This window comes from Diabrotica undecimpunctata, chromosome 8 (assembly GCF_040954645.1).
Source record: "Diabrotica undecimpunctata isolate CICGRU chromosome 8, icDiaUnde3, whole genome shotgun sequence".
In the NCBI taxonomy this organism is placed as follows: Eukaryota; Metazoa; Arthropoda; class Insecta; order Coleoptera; family Chrysomelidae; genus Diabrotica; species Diabrotica undecimpunctata.
This window is the reverse complement of record NC_092810.1, coordinates 128,701,563-128,726,457: the sequence shown is the minus strand read 5'-3', so window position 1 is coordinate 128,726,457 and position 24,895 is coordinate 128,701,563. Positions and strand designations below refer to the sequence as shown.

The following is a 24,895-nucleotide window of genomic DNA, read 5'->3' as shown; positions in this document are numbered from 1 at the left end:
AATATCGTGGTAGATGGATTGGACGACGAGGTTCGATAGAATGGCAGCTCGGTCACCGGACCTCACACGTTAGATTTTTTTCTGTGGGGCTACTTGAAATCTAAGGTTTACGCTACAGCACCCGAGAGTAGTGCTATTTTGAAACAATGGATTGTTGAAAAATATAGGCAATTTACCCCGACACATTTGAACGAGTACAGCAAAAGTTTACAGGAAGTAGATGGGGCACATGTTGAACACTTATTAGACAAACTGGTTCTTAAGTCTTTATTAATTAAATGCGAAACTACAATTTTAGTATTTATTTAATTTATTCACATCAGAATAAGCTTAAATCCAAACAAAATTAGTATGGTTGAATAGGTATTGTCAAGCTCCCATTTAAAATTATCGGTCACAGTGGCTCTGTAACGTAATCTATGACTCTTACGTCACTTGTTATGACTATTATTTCCTACCTCCAAGTTTCACTATTATAATCGTTTAAAAGATACGAGGGGGAGGAGACTTTTGGCTAGCAGTGTATAGGAATTATCTCTAAAATTAAAGTTATATTTCGGAACACTATCTTCTTGCATTCAGGGTCTCCTGTGGAGGTGGCTAATCAAAATGGTTATTTGCACTTTCGAAACTGCTGCACATAGTAACCTCTAGTAAAATTCATATCTTGTGTCTCTTTCATAGCTGAATTCTGACTCTACCGGTCCAGGACACTATTAGAACGCGTCTGTAGATCCACATTTCAAAGGCCTCTATCCTTTTAAAGAGTTCATTATTTAGTGTCCAGATTTCCACACCGTATAGAAGTATGGGAAATACATAACACCTAAACATTTGATTCCTTAAGTCATATAAAGATACAATGGTGTCAACAGTTTTTTTTTATTCATTTTGATGAATGTGTGTGTGATTTTGTTGACAAGAATTGTATTTATCGCTATTCCAGCTCATCTTCCAATGCTTGACGGAAAATATATTCAGAGTATAACTTGTTTAGCATTGGTGGGAGAACACATCTCTGTCATACACTCTTCCGAGTACTTATTTCCTCCAATAAGGGGATCCTTCGAGTTTTATTCTTACCGTTTGACCCCAGTATAATCTTAATACATCTTAACATCTTAATAATCAATCAAAAAGATTTGTAATTAAAAATAATGACGAAAATGGGTACAAAAACAGTAAAACAACATTATATTCAACAGTTTGTTATTTTAAGTGGTACAACAGATAACATTTAACAAGTTTATTGCTTACAATAACTAAAAATATCAAATTAATAGTTTATAGAATTTCTATTATCATTGCTGACAGTGTCGTTGGATTGGGGCTATCCAATTTACTTTTACCCCGGTCTAGAAAAAGATATAAGTAAATTAAGTCATAGGGGGGACACAATTAATAATTTTTGCAATAATGACCTTAAATAACATACAACACCTTGATAATAAGGCTATTATGTGCCTATATAAGGGTGGAAAATTTCAATTAGATTGGTTTGTTAGTTGACAAGTTATTGTTAAAAGTTTATAACAGATAGTGTATACTTCTACTGTTATTTAACAAAAAGCAATGGATTCTTGAATAATAAAAGTACAAAGAAAAGTGAAAAAAAACCTTTTATTTAAAATAAAAATTATTATAAAAATATTTAAATAAAAATTATTTTTCCATAAAATGTCTTTAAATAAACTGTTAAAGTTAAAGTTATTTTGTTTGCTAAAAACAAATGGAATGACATTTTAATTTTTTATGGAACATTTTTCTAATTAGGTGGGTGGAAAAATTGGTTAAAACCATCTTCTTCTTCTTCTAGTGCCATCTCTACTAATGGAGGTTGGCTATAACCATTGCAAATTCGTCTGTATCTTCTGTTTTTCTTAAAAGCGTCTGTGTGTTTAACACGGTCCAGTTGCGAATGTTTTTCAGCCAGGATATTTGTTGTCTACCAGGAGTAGAAAAGTAGACACTTAAGCCCACTTTTTGTCCCCAGATCTAGGGAAAAACTGTTCCGGTCTTATGGAGAATAGGGCAAATTTCCCCAGCCCCGTATCTCAAATTTCCCCAGCCCCGTATCTCAAATTTCCCCAGATTCCGACTACAACCTCGGTGCGTATAAGATTTTAATCAAAGTATTATTTATTAAATAAAAAATTTTACCATGTGTAGGACTCGAACCCGCGCCCCATACGTTCATGACTAGGCGTCCAGACTACTACGTCCCAAACGGTCATTTGAATTAGGTAGGCGTCAATAGGTATAAAAAAAAGTATTTATAAAGATGTAACGGTCATTTGCCATGAATGGGATATACGAAGCAATGTGTTGATACACCGTGTATATACTAACCGCAGAGGATAATGCAAAAGCGAATAGTTTGGCGATATGAATATTGCAATTATATTTCTGGGGAAATTTGAGATACGGAGCTGGGGAAATTTGAGATACGGGGCTGGGGAAATTTGCCTTATTCTCCATAAGACAGGAACAGTTTTTCCCTAGATCTGGGGACAAAAAGTGGGCTTAAGTGTCTACTTTTCTACTACCAGGACTTCAATTTTATAATCAGCTGCAACAACTCGTACTTATCATTTCTAAGTATGTGCCCCAAATGCTGTCTTTCGCCTTTTAATGATGGTCAAAAGTTCTCTGTCTCTTCCCATTCTGTGCAATACCATTTCGTTCGTAATATGATCTGTCCATGGTATCTTCAAAATTCTCCTAAAAAGCCACATCTCAAAAGCTTCCAGTTTTCTCATTAAGTCAAAATTAACACTCCAGGCTTCGACACTATAAAGAAGAATAGAGTAGATATAACATTTTACCATCCGATATCGGATTTGCAGACTGAGTCTTTGGTTACTCAGAAATTTCCTCATCTTCAAAAAGGCTGCTCTTGATTGCTCTATTCTTGAGCGAATTTCTGATTTCGGATTCAGATCTTTCGTAATCCAGACTCCTAACTATTTCATTTTGTCCACTTGCTCAATAACCATGGTTTTTGTTTTCTTTATGTTAATTGTTAAACCAAACTGTTCCCCAGTATCACAAATTGTGTTTAGTAACGTCTGCAGGTCTGTCTCACTTACAGCGATAATGACTGTATCGTCAGCATAACGCATGTTATTTATATTTTCACCATTTATCTTGATCCCTTCTGTACAATTTTCAAGTGCTTGCGTAAATAACTCTTCGGAATATATATTAAACAGTAATGGTGAAAGTACACAGCCCTATCTCACTCCTCTACTTATCTGTTACGCATACGTGCTATTTCCATCTAATGTTACCACAGCCTGTTGGTTCTAATAAAGGTTTCTCACTATGTTAATGTCATTTTTGTCGAGTCCATTTCTCTTTAAACATTCCATGAGAATGTTATGTTTAACTTTGTCGAAAGCTTTCTCATAGTCTATAAACGCAACGAAAAGATCTTTTTGTTGGTCTCGACATTTTGGGCAAGAGTTGTGTCTAAACAGTCTATTACTCATATCCGCTACGCATTTTATCTAATCTTTAAAAATGTTTTTAATAAGTGTGACATTAAGCAGATTAATCTATAGTCATTACAGTATTTGGGGTTCTTAGTATTTGGTAGCGGAACAAAGGTCGATAGCAGCCATTCTGTAGGTATCTCACCAGATTTTTATATGTTGTTAAAGAGTATAGTTATTGCACTTAAGTTATGGCTCTGCCAGATTTTGAGTTGTTTATAGCATATTGGACTTCAGATTTTAATTTTATTGGAGCTTCCTAGTTATCAATTTGTGTTGGTTCCGTTCTTGTGTCCATGAAAAGATCTTCAATAAATATTTAGTCCATACTTGTTTTATTCCAATTGGGTCATTAATAGGTTTATTGTTTTTGTCAATTAATCGGTTAGGTGTATTTGTTCGTGATTTTCCAGATAATTCTTTCACTTTTTTATGTAAATTATAATGATCATGCTTTTTCTGCCATTCTTCCACTTCGATGCATGTTTCCATCATCCACTTTTCCTTAGCCTCTTTTATTTTGTTCCTTATTAATTTATGTTTTTCTCTGTACTTATTTGGGTTTTTGTTTCCATATTTTCTTCTTTGTTCCATGTTTTCCAGTATTTCTTGAGTCATCCAAGGTTTTCTGCTTTCTGTTTTCTTTTGTAGAGTTTCTTTCTGTGTTTTTATAACAGAATCTTTGATTTTGTTTCACATAATGTTCACATTCTACGTGTTTTTCATTTCTGATGTTAATTTCTTCATTTCTTGATTGATACGAGTTGAAGCCTCAGCACGGATTTCATTTATTTTGAGTAACTGAGTATTTACCTTAGAACTTTTGGATTTTATTATCTTTTTTACTCTCAATTTCATTTTTGAGACAAGGAGGTTATGGTTTGACCTGCTCCAGGAAAAGTCTTAACGCTTACAATGGTTCTAACGCTAAATCTTAGATTGGTTAGAATAAAGTCGATCTGATTTCTAATGCAATTTTGTTTATTATCCTGTGGTGACCTCCAAGTATACAGTCTACGGGGTGGTAATCGAAACCATGTGTTCATAATCGCCAGGTTTTCTTCTTGACAACATTGAGCCAATCTGTCGCCTCTAGCATTCCTTATTCCTAAACCATATTCACCTATTATATTGTCGATTCGGCCTTTTCGTACCTTTGCATTTAAATCACCCATTATTATTAATGGTTAAAACCATACATTAACAAAAAGTAAGGAACAGTCAATATAAGCCAAGTTATTAATTTTTTTAAATCATATGTCTTTGGTTTACAAATATTAAGAGTTGAAATTTTCGCGGATTGTCAATCGATTTTAAGAAAAGCAGAAGATACAGACAAATTTGCAATGGTTATAGCCAACTTTCATTAGTGGAGTCTTGAGTTGAGTGGAGTTTTGAGCCCACCAGACTTTGAGATTGGAACTTCAAATTGGAGCGCGCTGAATAATTTGCAATATCTCCGGTTCTAAAAAATGTAGAATGTTCATTTTTTGTTTACCCAAACTAGGGTAACTCAACGAAACATGTAACAACTAAATAATTTTTATTTTCCCTGAAAAATCGGAAAATTCACAATTTCTATTTTTTTTTTAATTTTGGAGCTACAAAGTCTAGGAGATCTCCTGCGAACGTTTTGTGACATAAGATTTCCAGCAAGATATAAAACGGAGACAAAAAAAAATAAAAAATAAACCAAGAATTATAGTTGGGTTAGTTGAATGCATTTTGGAAATCAACAAAGTCCTTGAAAGTGTCTTTAATAGATTTAGTAAGACTCTATATCTGTCCTTATCTGCAGAATATAGCTCTAATAGAATGTGCTAGATACTATTCGGAAGGTTGTTCGTTTCCAGATTGTTAGCAAGGTCACAAGTTACGTTTACTTTTTATTTTTATATTTATGAGTAGATTATAAATGTGGACAAATCATTAAATAAAAAATAACGAACACTATTTTTTCAGAGATGATTCTGATCCAGATGAGCTGTGCGACCCTGAACCCGAGATGGACGAAGAAATTCAAGAGGCTTTTAAAGAGTTTGTTAAATTTAGCGGACAAAAATAGTTTGTTTAACTTAAATTAGCTGTGTATAAATTAATTTGGACGATGGTTTGTAATTTTATTGTAGAAATTGTCAATTTCGTGTACGCTGTGAGTTTTTTTACTGATAATCGTAATTTAAGGCATATATGTATAGATTAAAATATACATAAAAAAAATTCCAATAAAATGAATTTGTAAGGATCTTTGTTAAACGTTATTATTCTTTTTTTTTTGAACATCCCATTCATTTACAATCTGTAATAAGGATTACAATAAGTAAATTGTTTAATTAGATTACAAGAGACTTGCGGGAGACTGTCCAGTGACAATAACCTATTAAATCATAATTTTAGTATCAAAATTATTTGTGACTAATATGTTTATAATAATTAAAAAAAAATTTAATTTAAAAGTTTAAAATCTTGTTGGTAAATCGCTTGGAGTAAGACGCTTTAGCCTTCTGTTTGCCTGGGGCCTCATAAGGTTCTTCGCTAGCCTGTTGGAGTGGTTTTGCAGTCGTCTGTCATATTTTTGTTAGTAACTGGCAATTTCTTCTTTGATAGTAGAGTAAATAGACTGGCAAAAGGCTTCTAGAATAGATTTTCGTGGGCACTTTGTTGCTAAAATGTAAAACCCATTTTTTTTGGTTTCTAATATTTTTGTAATTCAAAATCACTTGGTCGTCCAAAAATCGTAGTGGGAGGGGAGTGGTGGGGAGCCTTAAAAAAAAAATGCAATTTTTTATTCATCATTTTTCGGATGAACAGTATCCGAAAATTCATTCCTCAAATTTGCATACTTATCAGGACATTAGAAATATTCTTTTTTTATTTATAAAAATACGTTAAACCATTGTTGTATACGGAGCGCCTTCATACAAAATCACTTGCCCTGAAAACCCATATTTTTAAAATCGTTTACCTCGCTCTACCTCGAAAAATATTGGGTTTACCAAAAAATGGCTTCCTATAAACGTTATAGACCAAACATCAGAGAACTTGTGGGTTTTTTTTTAAATGTTGATTAGATAATTAGTTTAAAAAAAAATTAAATAAATCGAATGTCATGTCACGACGGACAGTGGCGAACGCAGAGATGCGAGGGAGGGCGAGATTCCTATGCCATAGTCAACCGCAAATCGACTCTACTGATGGTGATGTTGTTACGGTCGTTTTTACCTCGAGACGCTGTTGTGTTATATGGTTGTATATATTCTAGCGCAACAAGTGTATTGTTTTGCATATGTGCATTCTTTTTCATAAGCTTTGTTTTTAGCGCGAAATCCACTTAGATTATTATACGTGAGACATAATAAAGTTCTTATGTGTTAATTATATTATTAACAGTGATTAATTAAACTTATTGGTAAGTTAACAATATTTAGTACTTACTTACTATTACAGTTAGTATTTTTTTTTGTATCCATCTAGAAATGGATTTAACGAACAGCAGCAGCTCTGACAGCGAACTTGAGTCAAAAATCAGATTAAGGCATGTTTCTTTCCATAAATCTGATGCCGAATATTTTATTCAAAATGTGTGTCTTATTTGTTTGGAAGGAGGAAGGCTGGTTAACTCTCAAGAAAGATAAAAAAACGTTTATTGAATGCACGAGCGAACGTATGAAAAATTGTCATGAGAATAAATACATGCGGCATATATTCTCAAAGTTTGATGATCTAAAAAATCAAGATTTTTTAAAATTGCACAAAAACTGTTATAAATCTTATACGAGCTCAAAGAACATTGCCTCGTACAAGTCAAAAAATACTGAACTGCCATTTAATTTTCGTAGAGACGATATTTTTCAAAAACGGCCCTTGAACGGCCCTTCAATTTACAGAAGTGCATCTGTTGTCAAAAGCACTCACCGAATCAAAAACTATGCCATATAAGACTAATAATATGCAAGAAAAAATAACAACGACGAATCTGATACTTTTAGTTTCGGGGCATCGGAGCAACACATTCTAGTCAAAATGTGCCAAACTCTTATTGTCCGCAATGAAAGCGACAATGAAAAGAAAATTGAAACTGTAAGCATTTTCCAAGACATTATTTTTGCCTGTTCGAATGGAAAAATAAAATCTCCAAAGCATATTGGGCTAGGACTTTTAGTTCACCAGGAGACAAGGTCGAAAAAACTCATTGAAGCAATACCCGCTTGCGGCCATTCAATTTGATATTTCATCGGTACTCTTAGAGTGCGTAACAGCATCGCCCAAGAATAAATTCAACTTTACTTGGAGAATAATCATGTGACCATACCGAGACAATTGGTACCCAATCGATTCGTTCAATTTGCTGCCGACAACATTGACATTTTGGAAGAGACTTTGGACAAAACACCTACTTTTCACGGAACCCAAATTGCTGCCTTCCAGAGAGGACCATTTAATGAAAATATACCTGGACAATTTAAATTTTTGCCGTATAATCACAAGCTGGTAATACCGAATGATTTTCATTCCCTTCACAAAATTTATTTTGACAAATCAAAAAGAAAAGTACAATCTGAGGAAAATAAACTGAGCGTCATAGAAAAGGGTCAGAATCTTAATAATAAGATATCGTAACATGGCATGGTGCATTTGCAAAATGAGGGACTCTTTTAGGGATGAAACCGTTATCCCACAGTGGTCAGGATTTCATAAACGGACTGTAGAGGATAAACCACATGTCAGGACCTATGGCTACTTACCTGTGCTACCCCATGTCTCGTCAGAATATGATACCGTTTGGACTGTTTATCATAAAGTGCAATGAAATTGATAAGAAGCTAAATAACAGATACACCGTACTGACGTTTGATCAAGCGATCTATTATAAAGCTAAAGAGCTCCAATGGTCCCAGCCAGAAGACACAAAAAACGTAGTCATTCGTCTAGGTGGATTTCACATGGTTATGAACTTCCTCAAAATAATTGGTCAGCTCATGACAGATTCTGGACTTGCTGGTATATGGTTGGACAGTGGTCTCTATGCTCAGTCCACAATTAATGGTATTTTATCTGGCAAAAAATACAATAAAGCTATACGAGCCCATAAGTTGACGTACGAAGCTCTGTCAAGATTATTAATAAATCTTTATAAGAAGTGGCTTTTAGAGTGTGGCAGTCCTTCTGTACATTATATTAACTTAATTCATCTTTTTACATCAGCATTTTTTTAAATCAGCGATACTTTCAGGAGAAAAGAAGACGTTATGCAACTCTCCGATAAAATCTCAACTTTAACTCGTGAGCTTTTGACAGTTTCCAGAATTCATTGCAGCTCAAACTGCCACAGGCAAATACTGGAATGCATACTTGGAAATGGTAGATATTCTATTAGAATTTGCCATTTTAGATATGTATATCCCAAGCTTTTGAAATTTAACCACTTTACTACGTCCTTAGTAAGCTTTATAATAATAACAATAATCTGTAAGAACATTCTTGGGGATATGGGATACTCCTACATACCAAGTCACCTAGAGCTCGATAACACGGAAAGAGTCCCACCAGAGCTCAATCCTTTTGATATCGTAAGTATCTGAGATGAGTGAATTTTCCCCTTTGAGGGAGTGCGAGCCGTATGGCTAAATCTGGATAATATTAATAATTTAATAATAATAAGTATACAACCTTAAAGATATACAACAATACCTATTATGATAATATAAATACTACTATCACTTAACAAATACAATATTTTAAAACTGTTAATAATCTGACAACAAAACGAGAAGTCACTATTTACGCTAGAAGAGTATTCATCCTCCTTAAAATCAGCATCACAATGAAAAAACGACCATAACAACATCGCCATCAGTAGAGTCGATTTGCGGTTGACTACGGCATAGGAATCTCGCCCTTCCTCGCATCTCTGCGTTCAGCACTGTCCGTCGTGACATGCCGTTCGATTTATTTAATTTTTTCTTAAACTAATTATCCAACGAAAATTATAAAAAAACCAGCATGTTCTCTGATTTTTGGTCTATAACGTTTATAAAAAGCAATTTTTTGCTAAACCCAATATTTTTCGAGGTAGAGCGAGGCAAACGATTTTAAAAATATGGGTTTTCAGGGCAAGTGATTTTGTATGAAGGCGCTCCGTATACAATAATGGTATGACGTATTTTTAAAAATAAAAAAAAAATATTTCTAATGTCCTGATAGGTATGCAAATTTAACGAATGAATTTTCGGATATTGTACATTCAAAAAACGATGAAAAAAAATTGCATTTTTTTTTGTAAGGCTCCCCACCGCTCCCCTCCCACTACGATTTTTGGACGACCAAGTGATTTTGTCGTACAAAGATATTAGAAACAAAAAAAAAATGGGTTTTACATTTTAGCAACAAAGTTCCCACGGGATATACTATGACAGTTTTCATCTGAAGATCGCCATTGATGAATTCATTGGGTATGTACCACGCTGCAATTGTGATAATGCGGAAGGTCTTCGATTGGAATCTCTCCATTATGTCGATGTTGGATCTTGACGCAGATCCCACAGTTGGATCCCATAGCTCCATATTGGCTTTATCACTGATTTATATACTAGGATTTTATTGTACAAATTCAGTTGTGATCTTTTTTTGTATTAGCCAGTACATTTTACTGAGTTTCAGATCCAACTTTTTTCTTTTCCTGAATATGTGTTTCTTCCACGTTAATCTGCGGTCTAGGTGCATACCTAAGTATTTTACATCATCTTTCTGTTGTAGTATTTGGTTATTTAATGAGACGGTTGGGCATGTACCTTTTCGATTAGTGAACGTTATATGTACTGACTTGCTTTCGTTAAATTTAATTTAATAATTATAATAAAAAACTGAAACATCTCGGTACCTGCATCACTGCTTGGAGATCGTATACTGCTACAATTCCACAAATATTTTCTTTGTCGCGTTTCTTTTCTTCTCTGGATAAGGTTTTCTCGTTAAGATGTCGGTCGTAATTTTTTTTAAGTCAACATTTTCTTTATTGCTTGCATTTTCATAGGCCACACATGTTTCGCAAAGGTCTTTCTTGGGTGTAAAGAAACAAATATTAAATTCTTTGACAAAAACTTTATGGAAAATTGCGTAACTTGCAAAAGGTATATTTCTTTGTTTACAGATTTCAATATAGTCTCTATGAATATCTGCCAATGAGCGGCTACCATCAATAAATGTTCGGGATGTATTGGCGCGAGTATAATGGCTTTCAATTCTTGGGATGGATGTTATGTGCTGTCTAGTATCTTCCTGAATTTCTGGATTTAGCAATTTCTGGTTTCCGTGTCTTCCACGTTTGTCCGGTTCAAGGAGAACGTCTGAAACTCCATTCCGTTTTTCTTGCATAGTTCTTATGCGAACCAGTTATGTCCAAAGTATTTGCAAACTCGAATCTCCTTACCTTATTTTACAAAATAGTATGCGTTGTTTTTGTCTTTGGGTTTTCTTGTACCTCCGACAGGAATATATCGATATTGGGGTACAACAGGTACCATTAGTTTGTTAATAAACTCTTTCTGTTTTTGAACTTCACCGACTTTTTTTAGTTTTGAAACTGTTTAGTTTCAGGGGCTTGAAAAGCCCCTGAAAAACTGTGGAATATGCCTCTACAACCTATCCTCTGTGGGATTTGAATGTCTTTTCAAATTACTTAGTTTTGAAAACTGTTTAAAACAAATTTTACACTTGTAAGGTTTTTCTCCCGTGTGTGTTCTCAAATGAATTTTGAAACTACTCATGTCTGAAAACGCTTAAAACTAATTTCACACTTGTGAGGTTTTTCTCCCGTGTCCATCCTCGAATGTCTTTTCGAATTACTTATTTGTGAAAACTGCTTAAAACAAATTTCACACTTATCAGGTTGTTCTCCAGAGTGCACCTTCAAATATCTTTTCAAATTGGGTATTTGCGAAAACGTCCTAAAACAAATTTCATACTTGTACGGTTTTTGATCAGTGTGCGTTTGTAAATGTATGATGTATTGGTCTTTTCGAGAAAAAGATTTTAAACAAATTTCGCACTTTCCTTCAGCAGGCCGACTCATAAGTTCGTTTCGTTATTACATAAATATCCGGGTAATGTTTTCATTATCTCCAACGTACTTTCATTTTGGGAAAATCCTATAATAAAATCTAAAATATAAAAATTTGTAAAGGGAAAGATTTAATCTACAAACTACGAAAAGCCAAAAAACTACTTGGCTATTCGTCGAATTTTGAGGAATTTTCCAAACGGCGTTTTCTTAAAAAATATATAATCAAAAGGAGACTGCATACACTTTAATATATTGTTTGGAAAGAAAATGAAAAGTAAGCAAGACGAACCGATACAGGAACGAATAGAAAAAAAGTTGTGGATGAGTTATATGCGCAAAGAGAAGAGTTATGAATTACTGATAAAGGACCTTTCAAAGGACCATTTGTGAAACCGCTCAAAACAAATTCAACACTTGTGATCTTTTTATCCCGTGTGCACTCGCAAATTACTTGTTTGTAAAAACCGCTTAAGACACATTTCGCACTTTTCAAGGGTTTTTCCCCGTGTGCATCATCGAATGAGCTTTCAAATTACTTGTTTGTGAAAACAGCTTAAGACAAATTTTGCACTTGTGAGGTTTTCCCCCGTGTATCATCGAATGAATTTTCAAATTACTTAGTTTTGAACTGTTTAAAAATAATTTCACACTTACATACACCTTCATCGAGAAAATAAGTTCTCCTGGTAAAGAAAATACCACAATTGCTCTTATGTGTATTGCAGCTGGCCAAAAAGCTCCACCATTAATAATTTATAAAGGTTTGCACTTTTGGGATCAGCGACAAAAAAATGTTGGATGGAAGAGGCCGTTTGTAAAAATTACTTTATAAACACTATAATTCCATCACTTCCATCTGAAAGACCAATATTAATTATTTATGATGGACATTCCACTTATATGAATATCGAGACGTTAGACGCCGCTATGCGAGAGCATATTATAATTCTAAAACTGCCACCCCATTCCAGCCTTTAGACCTGGCTGTTTTTAAATCCTTTAAAGTTAAATGGGATGAAAAACTTACTGCCTGGCAGTGGCAGCATGTAGGCCAAAAATTACCAAAACAAATATTTTCCAAATTTTTGTGTACAACTTGGAAACAGGTGAACTCCGAAGTAATTATCAACGGCTTTAAAAAATGCGGAATCATTCCTTTTAATCTGCATGTCATCTCTGAAACATCATTTCCACCCTGCTTGCTTAATAAGTGGAAGATGATAAAACATTCCAGATTATCTATACACGAAAATGGTAATGAAGTATTGGTACCAACTAAAGTAACTCAAGAAGTATTTTATCAAAACAAAGAACCTACGCCTGATGCTCAAATCGAAACTACCACATCCGATAAAGTAAAAAATATCTTTGGCAAAGTCTACGAACTTGAATCAATTCCATGTACAAGTTTAACTGAAAATAAGAATGTAACATTTGAAGATTTATTGTTATCAACAGTAAAACAACTTCCAAACGCACCAACCAAAAATAAGAAACGGTTATGCCCTGGATCTGAAGTATTGACATCACAACAAGCTATTGATGTTTTAAAACAGAAATCTCAACAAAAAGGAAACGGTACTAAAATTCATAAAATAACTAAGGCAAAGAACAAAAAAAGAAATAAACGAGAGTCATTATCATTTAGCAGCAGCGAAGAGGATGAGTCAATGTCCCCAATATTCATGGATTCTGATAACACCGACGAATTTCTGGATACACTTTTGAAATCAGAGCCAGAGGTAGAAATAGCTGCAAATGATGACGAGGAAGACAAAGAGAATTTGAATTCAACAAAAAGTGTGAATGTATATGTCGGATGTTGGGTATTGGTAAAATATTGCCCAAAAAAGATAAACAAGCATTATGTGGGAATTGTATCAGAAAATATGAATGATGAGTGGATAGTTAAATTTACACGACCTCAAGGAAACAAATTTGTATGGCCAATAAATCCTGACATTGATACTGTACTACAACAGGATATTATAAAAGTACTACCAGATCCTATCGTCGACAGACGTGGAATGTACGAATTTCCAGTTACCTTTAAAGGCTTTAACATTCAACATTAACTGAAAGAAAACTTGGAGGTTTGTTTAATTTTGTTATATTTTTATTTCCTTTGTTCTGACATTGTTTTCGAAAATTTTAAATTCTTTTGTATTTTTTCAACAAAATAAATTCTAAAAAAACACAAGTAGAGAGCTTGAATTACATTTTTATTTAATAACCCCAGACTATCAAATATAATATTTACTACAAAAATGTAAACTTTCTTCACATTTGCCTCGGTCCCTGGGGTAAATGTGATATATTAATATGATTTTAAAAAACATCATGCAACATTAACAACACTAAAGATTATTTAATTTTTCTCTACACAATGAATACAAAACCGTTCAAAATGTATATGATTTTTTTGATAAATTTTTGAAACGTTTCTTTACAGTGTTATAATAAATGAAAGTTGAACTAATCAAAAAGTAGATCACATTTACCCCACTTCACCTTACATTATTACTGAGGGCCAAAAGTCCCTGAAAACTTCTATAATGTTTATTTTAATAAGTTACAGGGGTGAAAAAGAATAGAAAATTTAGTATTATTTTTAATTTCAAATATATCATTCAAAAAAACTTTTTGTTTATTCTAAGGGACTTTCGGCCCTCGGTAATAATGTAATCTCTTATTCTGCGTTTAAATTTTTCAAAAATATTTGTTAGTTTTCTCAGGATTCGAAAAAAAAAAATGAATGCCCTTAAAAAAGCATTGGCCCGAAATTTTGCGCCTATGGTCTTAACATCAGAGTGAAGCTGGTTTATGTAATTTTAATATCTAATATAAATTTAAAGTACACATACATATTTCTATTCTATTTTATTCTATCTATTTGTTATAATTGATTGACTAACTCCTCTGTACCACTCAACTAATAATTGTTTGTTTGCTTTGTCATAAACACATTTATTTATATACTCCTATGTATGTAACGTATTGTCAGTAGAAGACTTATTTAACTAACATTCACAAATTTTTTTGTTTATAAAATAATATAAATTTTTAATATTATTATTTAAGAAAATCTAATGAACCCTTAACGTCTTCGATTATTTAAACACAAGATAGTTCAAATCAAATAGTTGATTATTTCAAGTTATTTATTTATTTTAGTTTAACCATAAGGTTTCCGAAATTGTAACTTTTTCTACAGAATGCGTTGCCATTTGTGAAAATGTCTTTTCAAATTACTCATTTGTGAAACCGCTCTAAAACAAATTCAACATTTGTGATCTTTTTATCCCGTGCGCATTCTCAAATTACTTGTTTGTATTACTTGTTTGTAAAAACCGCTTAAGACAAAATTCCCCCTTGAGATTTTTGCCCGTGTGTACCATCGAATGAGTTTAAAAATTACATAGTTTTGAAAACTGCTTAAAACAAACTTCACACTTGTGACGTTTTCCTCCAGGAGGAGTTGCTAAGTGTCTTTTTAAATCTTTGCGAGAAAAATACTTAAAATAAATTTCACATTTGCAAAGTTTTCCTCCAGAGTGCATTATCAAATGTGATTTCAAATTATTTTTTTCTGAAAACCGCCTTTACACTTGTAAGGTTTTTCTCCCGTGTGTGTTCTCAAACGAGTTTTCAAACTACTTATGTCTGAAAACTGCTTAAAACAAATTTCACACTTGTGAGGTTTTTCTCCCGTGTGCACCCTCGAATGTCTTTTCAAATCACTTTTTTGTGAAAACTGCTTAAAACAAATTTCACACTTGTGAGGTTTTTCTCCCGTGTGTATTCTCGAATGAGTTTTCAAATAACTTAGTTTTGAAAACTGTTTAAAACAAATTTCACACTTGTGAGGTTTTTCTCCCGTGTGTATTCTCGAATGAGTTTTCACATGACTTAGTTTTGAAAACTGTTTAAAACAAATTTCACACTTGTGTGTGTATTCTCAAATGAGTTTTCAAACTACTTATGTCTGAAAACTTCTTAAAACAAATTTCACACTTGTGAGGTTTTTCTCCCGTGTGTATTCTCGAATGAGTTTTCAAATGACTTAGTTTTGAAAACTGTTTAAAAGAAATTTCACACTTGTGAGGTTTTTCTCCCGTGTGTATTCTCGAATGAGTTTTCAAATGACTTAGTTTTGAAAACTGTTTAAAAGAAATTTCACACTTGTGAGGTTTTTCTCCCGTGTGTATTCTCGAATGAGTTTTCAAATGACTTAGTTTTGAAAACTGTTTAAAACAAATTTCACACTTGTGTGTGTATTCTCAAATGAGTTTTCAAACTACTTATGTCTGAAAACTGCTTAAAACAAATTTCACACTTGTGAGGTTTTTCTCCCGTGTGCATTCTTGAATGCCTTTTCAAATTACTTAGATTTGAAAACTGTTTAAAACAAATTTCACACTTGTGAGGCTTTTCTCCCGTGTGCAATCTTGAATGAGTTTTCAAATGACTTAGTTTTGAAACCTGTTTAAAACAAATTTCACACTTGTAAGGTTTTTCTCCTGTGTGTGTTCTCAAATGAGTTTTCAAACTACTTATGTCTGAAAACTGCTTAAAACAAATTTCACACTTGTGAGGTTTTTCTCCCGTGTGCACCCTCGAATGTCTTTTCAAATCACTTATTTGTGAAAACTGCTTAAAACAAATTTCACACTTGTGAGGTTTTTCTCCCGTGTGTGTTCTCAAATGAGTTTTCAAACTACTTATGTCTGAAAACTGCTTAAAACAAATTTCACACTTGTGAGGTTTTTCTCCCGTGTGCATCCTCGAATGTCTTTTCAAATCACTTTTTCGTGAAAACTGCTTAAAACAAATTTCACACTTGTGAGGTTTTTCTCCCGTGTGTATTATCGAATGAGTTTTCAAATGACTTAGTTTTGAAAACTGTTTAAAACAAATTTCACACTTGTGAGGTTTTTCTCCTGTGTGTATTCTCGAATGAGTTTTCAAATTACTTAGTTTTGAAAACTGTTTAAAACAAATTTCACACTTGTGTGGGTTTTCTTCTGTGTGTATTCTCAAATGAGTTTTCAAACTACTTATGTCTGAAAACTGCTTAAAACAAATTTCACACTTGTGAGGTTTTTCTCCCGTATGCACCCACGAATGTCTTTTCAATTCACTTATATATGAAAACTGCTTAAAACAAATTTCACACTTGTGAGGTTTTTCTCCCGTGTGCATTCTTGAATGTCTTTTCAAATTACCTATTTGTGAAAACTGCTTAAAACAAATTTCACACTTGTGAGGTTTTTCTCCCGTGTGCAGTCTTGAATGAGTTTTCAAATTACTTAGTTTTGAAAGTTGTTTAAAACAAATTTCACACTTGTAAGATTTTGCTCCTGTGTGTGTTGTCAAATGAATTTTGAAACCACTTATGTCTGAAAACTGCTTAAAACAAATTTCACACTTGTACTGTTTTTGATCAGTGTGAGTTTGTAAATGTATGATGTATTGGTCTTTTCGAGAAAAAGATTTTAAACAAATTTCGCACTTTCCTTCAGCAGGCCGACTCATAAGTTGTTCGTTATTACATAAATATCCGGGTAATGTTTTCATTATCTCCAACGTACTTTCATTTTGGGAAAATCCTAAAATAAAAACCAAAATATAAAAATTTGTAAAGGGAAAGATTTAATCTACAAACTATGAATAGCCAAAAAACTACTTGGCTATTCGTCGAAATTTGAGGAATTTTCCAAACAGCGTTTTCTTAAAAAATATATAATCAAAAGAAGACTGCATACACTTTAATATATTGTTTGGAAAGAAAATGAAAAGTAAGCAAGACGAACCGATACAGGAACGAATAGAAAAAAAGTTGTGGATGAGTTCTATGAGCAAAGAGAAGAGTTACGAATTACTGATAAAGGGCCTTTCAAATTTCAAAGGACCATTTGTAAAACCGCTCAAAACAAATTCAACACTTGTGATCTTTTTATCCCGTGTGCACTCGCAAATTACTTGTTTGTAAAAACCGCTTAAGACAAATTTCGCACTTTTCAAGGTTTTTTCCCCGTGTGCATCATCGAATGAGCTTTCAAATTACTTGTTTGTGAAAACAGCTTAAGACAAATTTCGCACTTGTGAGGTTTTCCCCGTGTATCATCGAATGAATTTTCAAATTACTTAGTTTTGAACTGTTTAAAAATAATTTCACACTTACATACACCTTCATCGAGAACAATACGTTCTCCTGGTAAAGAAAATACCACAATTGCTCTTATGTGTATTGCAGCTGGCCAAAAAGCTCCACCATTAATAATTTATAAAGGTTTGTACTTTTGGGATCAATGGATAGCTCCACCAGGTACTGATTTTGAGGGTACTGTTTATGCAGTGACAAAAAAAGGTTGGATGGAAGAAGCAGTTTTTAAAAATTACTTCATAAACACTATAATTTCATCAATTCCATCTGAAAGACCAATATTAATTATTTATGATGGACATTCCACTCATATGAATATCGAGACGTTAGACGCCGCTATGCGAGAACATATTATAATTCTAAAACTGCCACCCCATTCCAGCCACTAGACCTGGCTGTTTTTAAATCCTTTAAAGTTAAATGGGATGAAAAACTTACTGCCTGGCAGTGGCAGCATGTAGGCCAAAAATTACCAAAACAAATATTTTCCAAATTTTTGTGTATAACTTGGAAACAGGTGAACTGCGAAGTAACTATCAACGGCTTTAAAAAATGCGGAATCATTCCTTTTAATCGGCACGTCATCCCTGAAACATCATTTCCACCCTGCTTGCTTAATAAGTGGAAGATGATAAAACATTCCAGATTATCTATACACGAAAATGGTAATGAAGTATTGGTACCAACTAAAGTAACTCAAGAAGTATTTTATCAAAACAAAGAACCTACGCCTAATGCTCTAATCGAAACTATCACATCCGATAAAGTAAAAAATATCTCTGGCAAAGTCTACGAACTTGAATCAATTCCATGTACAAGTTTAACTGAAAATAAGAATGTAACATTTGAAGATTTATTGTTATCAACAGTAAAACAACTTCCAAACGCACCAACCAAAAATAAGAAACGGTTATGCCCTGGATCTGAAGTATTGACATCACAACAAGCTATTGATGTTTTAAAACAGAAATCTTAACAAAAAGGAAACGGTACTAAAATTCATAAGATAACTAAGGCAAAGAACAAAAAAAGAAATAAACGAGAGTCATTATCATTTAGCAGCAGCGAAGGGGATGAGTCAATGTCCCCAATATTCATGGATTCTGATAACACCGACGAATTTCTGGATACACTTTTGAAATCAGAGCCAGAGGTAGAAATAGCTGCAATGATGACGAGGAAGACAAAGAGAATTTGAATTCAACAAAAAGTGTGAATGTATATGTCGGATGTTGGGTATTGGTAAAATATTGCCCAAAAAAGATAAACAAGCATTGTGGGAATTGTATCAGAAAATATGAATGATGAGTGGATAGTTAAATTTACACAACCTCAAGGAAACAAATTTGTATGGCCAATAAATCCTGACATTGATACTGTACTACAACAGGATATTATAAAAGTACTACCAGATCCTATCGTCGACAGACGTGGAATGTACGAATTTCCAGTTACCTTTAAAGGCTTTAACATTCAACATTAACTGAAAGAAAACTTGGAGGTTTGTTAAATTTTATAATATTTTTATTTCCTTTGTTCTGACATTGTTTTCGAAAATTTTAAATTCTTTTGTATTTTTTCAACAAAATAAATTCTAAAAAAACACAAGTAGAGAGCTTGAATTACATTTTTATACAGTAACCCCAGACTATCAAATATAATATTTACTACAAAAATGTAAACTTTCTTCACATTTGCCTCGGTCCCTGGGGTAAATGTGATATATTAATATGATTTTAAAAAACATCATGCAACATTAACAACACTAAAGATTATTTAATTTTTCTCTACACAATGAATACAAAACCGTTCAAAATGTATATGATTTTTTTGATAAATTTTTGAAACGTTTCTTTACAGTGTTATAATAAATGAAAGTTGAACTAATCAAAAAGTAGATCACATTTACCCCACTTCACCTTACATTATTACTGAGGGCCAAAAGTCCCTGAAAACTTCTATAATGTTTATTTTAATAAGTTACAGGGGTGAAAAAGAATAGAAAATTTAGTATTATTTTTAATTTCAAATATATCATTCAAAAAAACTTTTTGTTTATTCTAAGGGACTTTCGGCCCTCGGTAATAATGTAATCTCTTATTCTGCGTTTAAATTTTTCAAAAATATTTGTTAGTTTTCTCAGGATTCGAAAAAAAAATGAATGCCCTTAAAAAAGCATTGGCCAGAAATTTTGCGCCTATGCTCTTAACATCAGAGTGAAGCTGGTTTATGTAATTTTAATATCTAATATAAATTTAAAGTACACATACATATTTCTATTCTATTTTATTCTATCTATTTGTTATAATTGATTGACTAACTCCTCTGTACTACTCAACTAATAATTGTTTATTTGCTTTGTCATAAACACATTTATTTATATACTCCTCTATGTATGTAACGGATTGTCAGTAGAAGACTTATTTAACTAACATTCACAAATTTTTTTGTTTATGAAATGATATAAATTTTTAATATTATTATTTAAGAAAATCTAATGAACACTTAGCGTCTTCGATCATTTAAACACAAGATAATTCAAATCAAATAGTTGATTATTCCAAGTTATTTATTTATTTTAGTTTAACCATAAGGTTTCAGAAATTGTAACTTTTTCTACGGATTGCGTTGCCATTTGTGAAAATGTCTTTTCAAATTACTCATTTGTAAAACCGCTCTAAAACAAATTCAACATTTGTGATCTTTTTATCCCGTGTGCATTCTCAAATTACTTGTTTGTAAAAACCGCTTAAGACAAATTTCGCACTTTTCGAGGTTTTTCCCAGTGTGTACCATCGAATGAGTTTTCAAATTACATAGTTTTGAAAACTGATTAAAACAAACTTCATACTTGTGACGTTTTCCTCCAGGAGGAGTTGCTAAATGTCTTTTTGAATAAGCTTTGCGAGAAAAATACTTAAAATAAATTTCACATTTGCAAAGCTTTCCTCCAGAGTGCATTATCAAGTGTGATTTCAAATTATTTTTTTCTGAGAACCGCCTTCACACTTGTAAGGTTTTTCTCCCGTGTGTGTTCTCAAATGAGTTTTCAAACTACTTATGTCTGAAAACTGCATAAAACAAATTTCACACTTGTGAGGTATTTCTCCCGTGTGCTCCCACGAATGTCTTTTCAATTCACTTATTCGTGAAAACTGCTTAAAACAAATTTCACACTTGTGAGGTTTTTCTCCCGTGTGTATTCTCGAATGAGTTTTCAAATGACTTAGTTTTGAAAACTGTTTAAAACAAATTTCACACTTGTGAGGTTTTTCTCCCGTGTGTATTCTCGAATGAGTTTTCAAATAACTTAGTTTTGAAAACTGTTTAAAACAAATTTCACACTTGTGTGGGTTTTCTCCTGTGTGTATTCTCAAATGAGTTTTAAAACTACTTATGTCTGAAAACTGCTTAAAACAAATTTCACACTTGTGAGGTTTTTCTCCCGTGTGCACACTCGAATGTCTTTTCAAATCACTTATTTGTGAAAACTGCTTAAAACAAATTTCACACTTGTGAGGTTTTTCTCCCGTGTGCACCATCGAATGTCTTTTCAAATCACTTTTTTGTGAAAACTGCTTAAAACAAATTTCACACTTGTGAGGTTTTTCTCCCGTGTGTATTCTCGAATGAGTTTTCAAATGACTTAGTTTTGAAAACTGTTTAAAACAAATTTCACACTTGTGAGGTTTTTCTCCCGTGTGCACCATCGAATGTCTTTTCAAATCACTTTTTTGTGAAAACTGCTTAAAACAAATTTCACACTTGTGAGGTTTTTCTCCCGTGTGTATTCTCGAATGAGTTTTCAAACTACTTATGTCTGAAAACTGCTTAAAACAAATTTCACACTTGTGAGGTATTTCTCCCGTGTGCTCCCACGAATGTCTTTTCAATTCACTTATTCGTGAAAACTGCTTAAAACAAATTTCACACTTGTGAGGCTTTTCTCCCATGTGCATTCTTGAATGAGTTTTCAAATTACTTAGTTTTGAAAGTTGTTTAAAACAAATTTCACACTTGTAAGATTTTTCTCCCGTGTGTGTTGTCAAATGAATTTTGAAACCACTTATGTCTGAAAACTGCTTAAAACAAATTTCACAATTGTAATGTTTTTCTTCAGTGTGCACGTTCAAATGTCTTTTCAAATTAGGAATTTGCGAAAACGTCCTAAAACAAATTTCACACTTGTACTGTTTTTGATCAGTGTGCGTTTGTAAATGTATGATGTATTGGTCTTTTCGAGAAAAAGGTTTTAAACAAATTTCGCACTTTCCTTCAGCAGGCCGACTCATAAGTTGTTCGTTATTACATAAATATCCGGGTAATGTTTTCATTATCTCCAACGTACTTTCATTTTGGGAAAATTCTAAAATAAAAACCAAAATATAAAAATTTGTAAAGGCAAAGATTTAATCTACAAACTACGAATAGCCAAAAAACTACTTGGCTATTCGTCGAAATTTGAGGAATTTTCCAAACGGCGTTTTCTTAACAAATATATAATCAAAAGAAGACTGCATACACTTTAATATATTGTTTGGAAAGAAAATGAAAAGTAAGCAAGACGAACCGATACAGGAACGAATAGAAAAAAAGTTGTGGATGAGTTCTATGCGCAAAGAGAAGAGTTACGAATTACTGATAAAGGACCTTTCAAATTTCAAAGGACCATTTGTGAAACCGCTCTAAAACAAATTCAACATTTGTGATCTTTTTATCCCGTGTGCATTCTCAAATTACTTGTTTGTAAAAACCGCTTAAGACAAATTTCGCACTTTTCGAGGTTTTTCCCAGTGTGTACCATCGAATGAGTTTTCAAATTACATAGTTTTGAAAACTGATTAAAACAAACTTCATACTTGTGACGTTTTCCTCCAGGTGGAGTTGCTAAATGTCTTTTTGAATAAGCTTTGCGAGAAAAATACTTAAAATAAATTTCACATTTGCAAAGCTTTCCTCCAGAGTGCATTATCAAGTGTGATTTCAAATTATTTTTTTCTGAGAACCGCCTTCACACTTGTAAGGTTTTTCTCCGGTGTGTGTTCTCAAATGAGTTTTCAAACTACTTATGTCTGAAAACTGCATAAAACAAATTTCACACTTGTGAGGTATTTCTCCCGTGTGCTCCCATGAATGTCTTTTCAATTCACTTATTCGTGAAAACTGCTTAAAACAAATTTCACACTTGTGAGGTTTTTCTCCCGTGTGTATTCTCGAATGAGTTTTCAAATGACTTAGTTTTGAAAACTGTTTAAAACAAATTTCACACTTGTGAGGTTTTTCTCCCGTGTGTATTCTCGAATGAGTTTTCAAATAACTTAGTTTTGAAAACTGTTTAAAACAAATTTCACACTTGTGTGGGTTTTCTCCTGTGTGTATTCTCAAATGAGTTTTAAAACTACTTATGTCTGAAAACTGCTTAAAACAAATTTCACACTTGTGAGGTTTTTCTCCCGTGTGCACACTCGAATGTCTTTTCAAATCACTTATTTGTGAAAACTGCTTAAAACAAATTTCACACTTGTGAGGTTTTTCTCCCGTGTGCACCATCGAATGTCTTTTCAAATCACTTTTTTGTGAAAACTGCTTAAAACAAATTTCACACTTGTGAGGTTTTTCTCCCGTGTGTATTCTCGAATGAGTTTTCAAATGACTTAGTTTTGAAAACTGTTTAAAACAAATTTCACACTTGTGAGGTTTTTCTCCCGTGTGCACCATCGAATGTCTTTTCAAATCACTTTTTTGTGAAAACTGCTTAAAACAAATTTCACACTTGTGAGGTTTTTCTCCCGTGTGTATTCTCGAATGAGTTTTCAAACTACTTATGTCTGAAAACTGCTTAAAACAAATTTCACACTTGTGAGGTATTTCTCCCGTGTGCTCCCACGAATGTCTTTTCAATTCACTTATTCGTGAAAACTGCTTAAAACAAATTTCACACTTGTGAGGCTTTTCTCCCATGTGCATTCTTGAATGAGTTTTCAAATTACTTAGTTTTGAAAGTTGTTTAAAACAAATTTCACACTTGTAAGATTTTTCTCCCGTGTGTGTTGTCAAATGAATTTTGAAACCACTTATGTCTGAAAACTGCTTAAAACAAATTTCACAATTGTAATGTTTTTCTTCAGTGTGCACGTTCAAATGTCTTTTCAAATTAGGAATTTGCGAAAACGTCCTAAAACAAATTTCACACTTGTACTGTTTTTGATCAGTGTGCGTTTGTAAATGTATGATGTATTGGTCTTTTCGAGAAAAAGGTTTTAAACAAATTTCGCACTTTCCTTCAGCAGGCCGACTCATAAGTTGTTCGTTATTACATAAATATCCGGGTAATGTTTTCATTATCTCCAACGTACTTTCATTTTGGGAAAATCCTAAAATAAAAACCAAAATATAAAAATTTGTAAAGGCAAAGATTTAATCTACAAACTACGAATAGCCAAAAAACTACTTGGCTATTCGTCGAAATTTGAGGAATTTTCCAAACGGCGTTTTCTTAACAAATATATAATCAAAAGAAGACTGCATACACTTTAATATATTGTTTGGAAAGAAAATGAAAAGTAAGCAAGACGAACCGATACAGGAACGAATAGAAAAAAAGTTGTGGATGAGTTCTATGCGCAAAGAGAAGAGTTACGAATTACTGATAAAGGACCTTTCAAATTTCAAAGGACCATTTGTGAAACCGCTCTAAAACAAATTCAACATTTGTGATCTTTTTATCCCGTGTGCATTCTCAAATTACTTGTTTGTAAAAACCGCTTAAGACAAATTTCGCACTTTTCGAGGTTTTTCCCAGTGTGTACCATCGAATGAGTTTTCAAATTACATAGTTTTGAAAACTGATTAAAACAAACTTCATACTTGTGACGTTTTCCTCCAGGTGGAGTTGCTAAATGTCTTTTTGAATAAGCTTTGCGAGAAAAATACTTAAAATAAATTTCACATTTGCAAAGCTTTCCTCCAGAGTGCATTATCAAGTGTGATTTCAAATTATTTTTTTCTGAGAACCGCCTTCACACTTGTAAGGTTTTTCTCCCGTGTGTGTTCTCAAATGAGTTTTCAAACTACTTATGTCTGAAAACTGCATAAAACAAATTTCACACTTGTGAGGTATTTCTCCCGTGTGCTCCCACGAATGTCTTTTCAATTCACTTATTCGTGAAAACT

General features: G+C 33.0%; 2 protein-coding genes across 4 annotated transcripts in view; one reads left to right on the top strand and one right to left on the bottom strand.

Moving 5' to 3' along the window:
- The window catches only part of Paip1 (Poly(A) binding protein interacting protein 1), a 35,224-nt gene extending 29,469 nt beyond the window's left edge, over positions 1-5,755 (top strand). For both annotated transcript variants that reach the window (XM_072541034.1, XM_072541035.1), the window contains exon 5: positions 5,457-5,755. In XM_072541034.1, the coding sequence (XP_072397135.1) occupies positions 5,457-5,559 (103 nt within the window). In that variant the 3' untranslated portion in view covers positions 5,560-5,755. The remainder of the gene's footprint in view (positions 1-5,456) is intronic.
- Positions 1,210-24,895, bottom strand: part of LOC140447998 (uncharacterized) — a 66,010-nt gene continuing 42,324 nt past the window's right edge. Inside the window, exon 4 of one of the 2 annotated variants that reach the window (XM_072541029.1) lies at positions 1,210-1,355. In XM_072541029.1, coding sequence (XP_072397130.1) covers positions 1,285-1,355 — 71 coding nt within the window. In that variant the 3' untranslated portion in view covers positions 1,210-1,284. Of the gene's footprint in view, positions 1,356-19,989; positions 22,089-24,895 lie in introns of those variants that run through there. The other variant, XM_072541023.1, reaches the window with a different exon arrangement.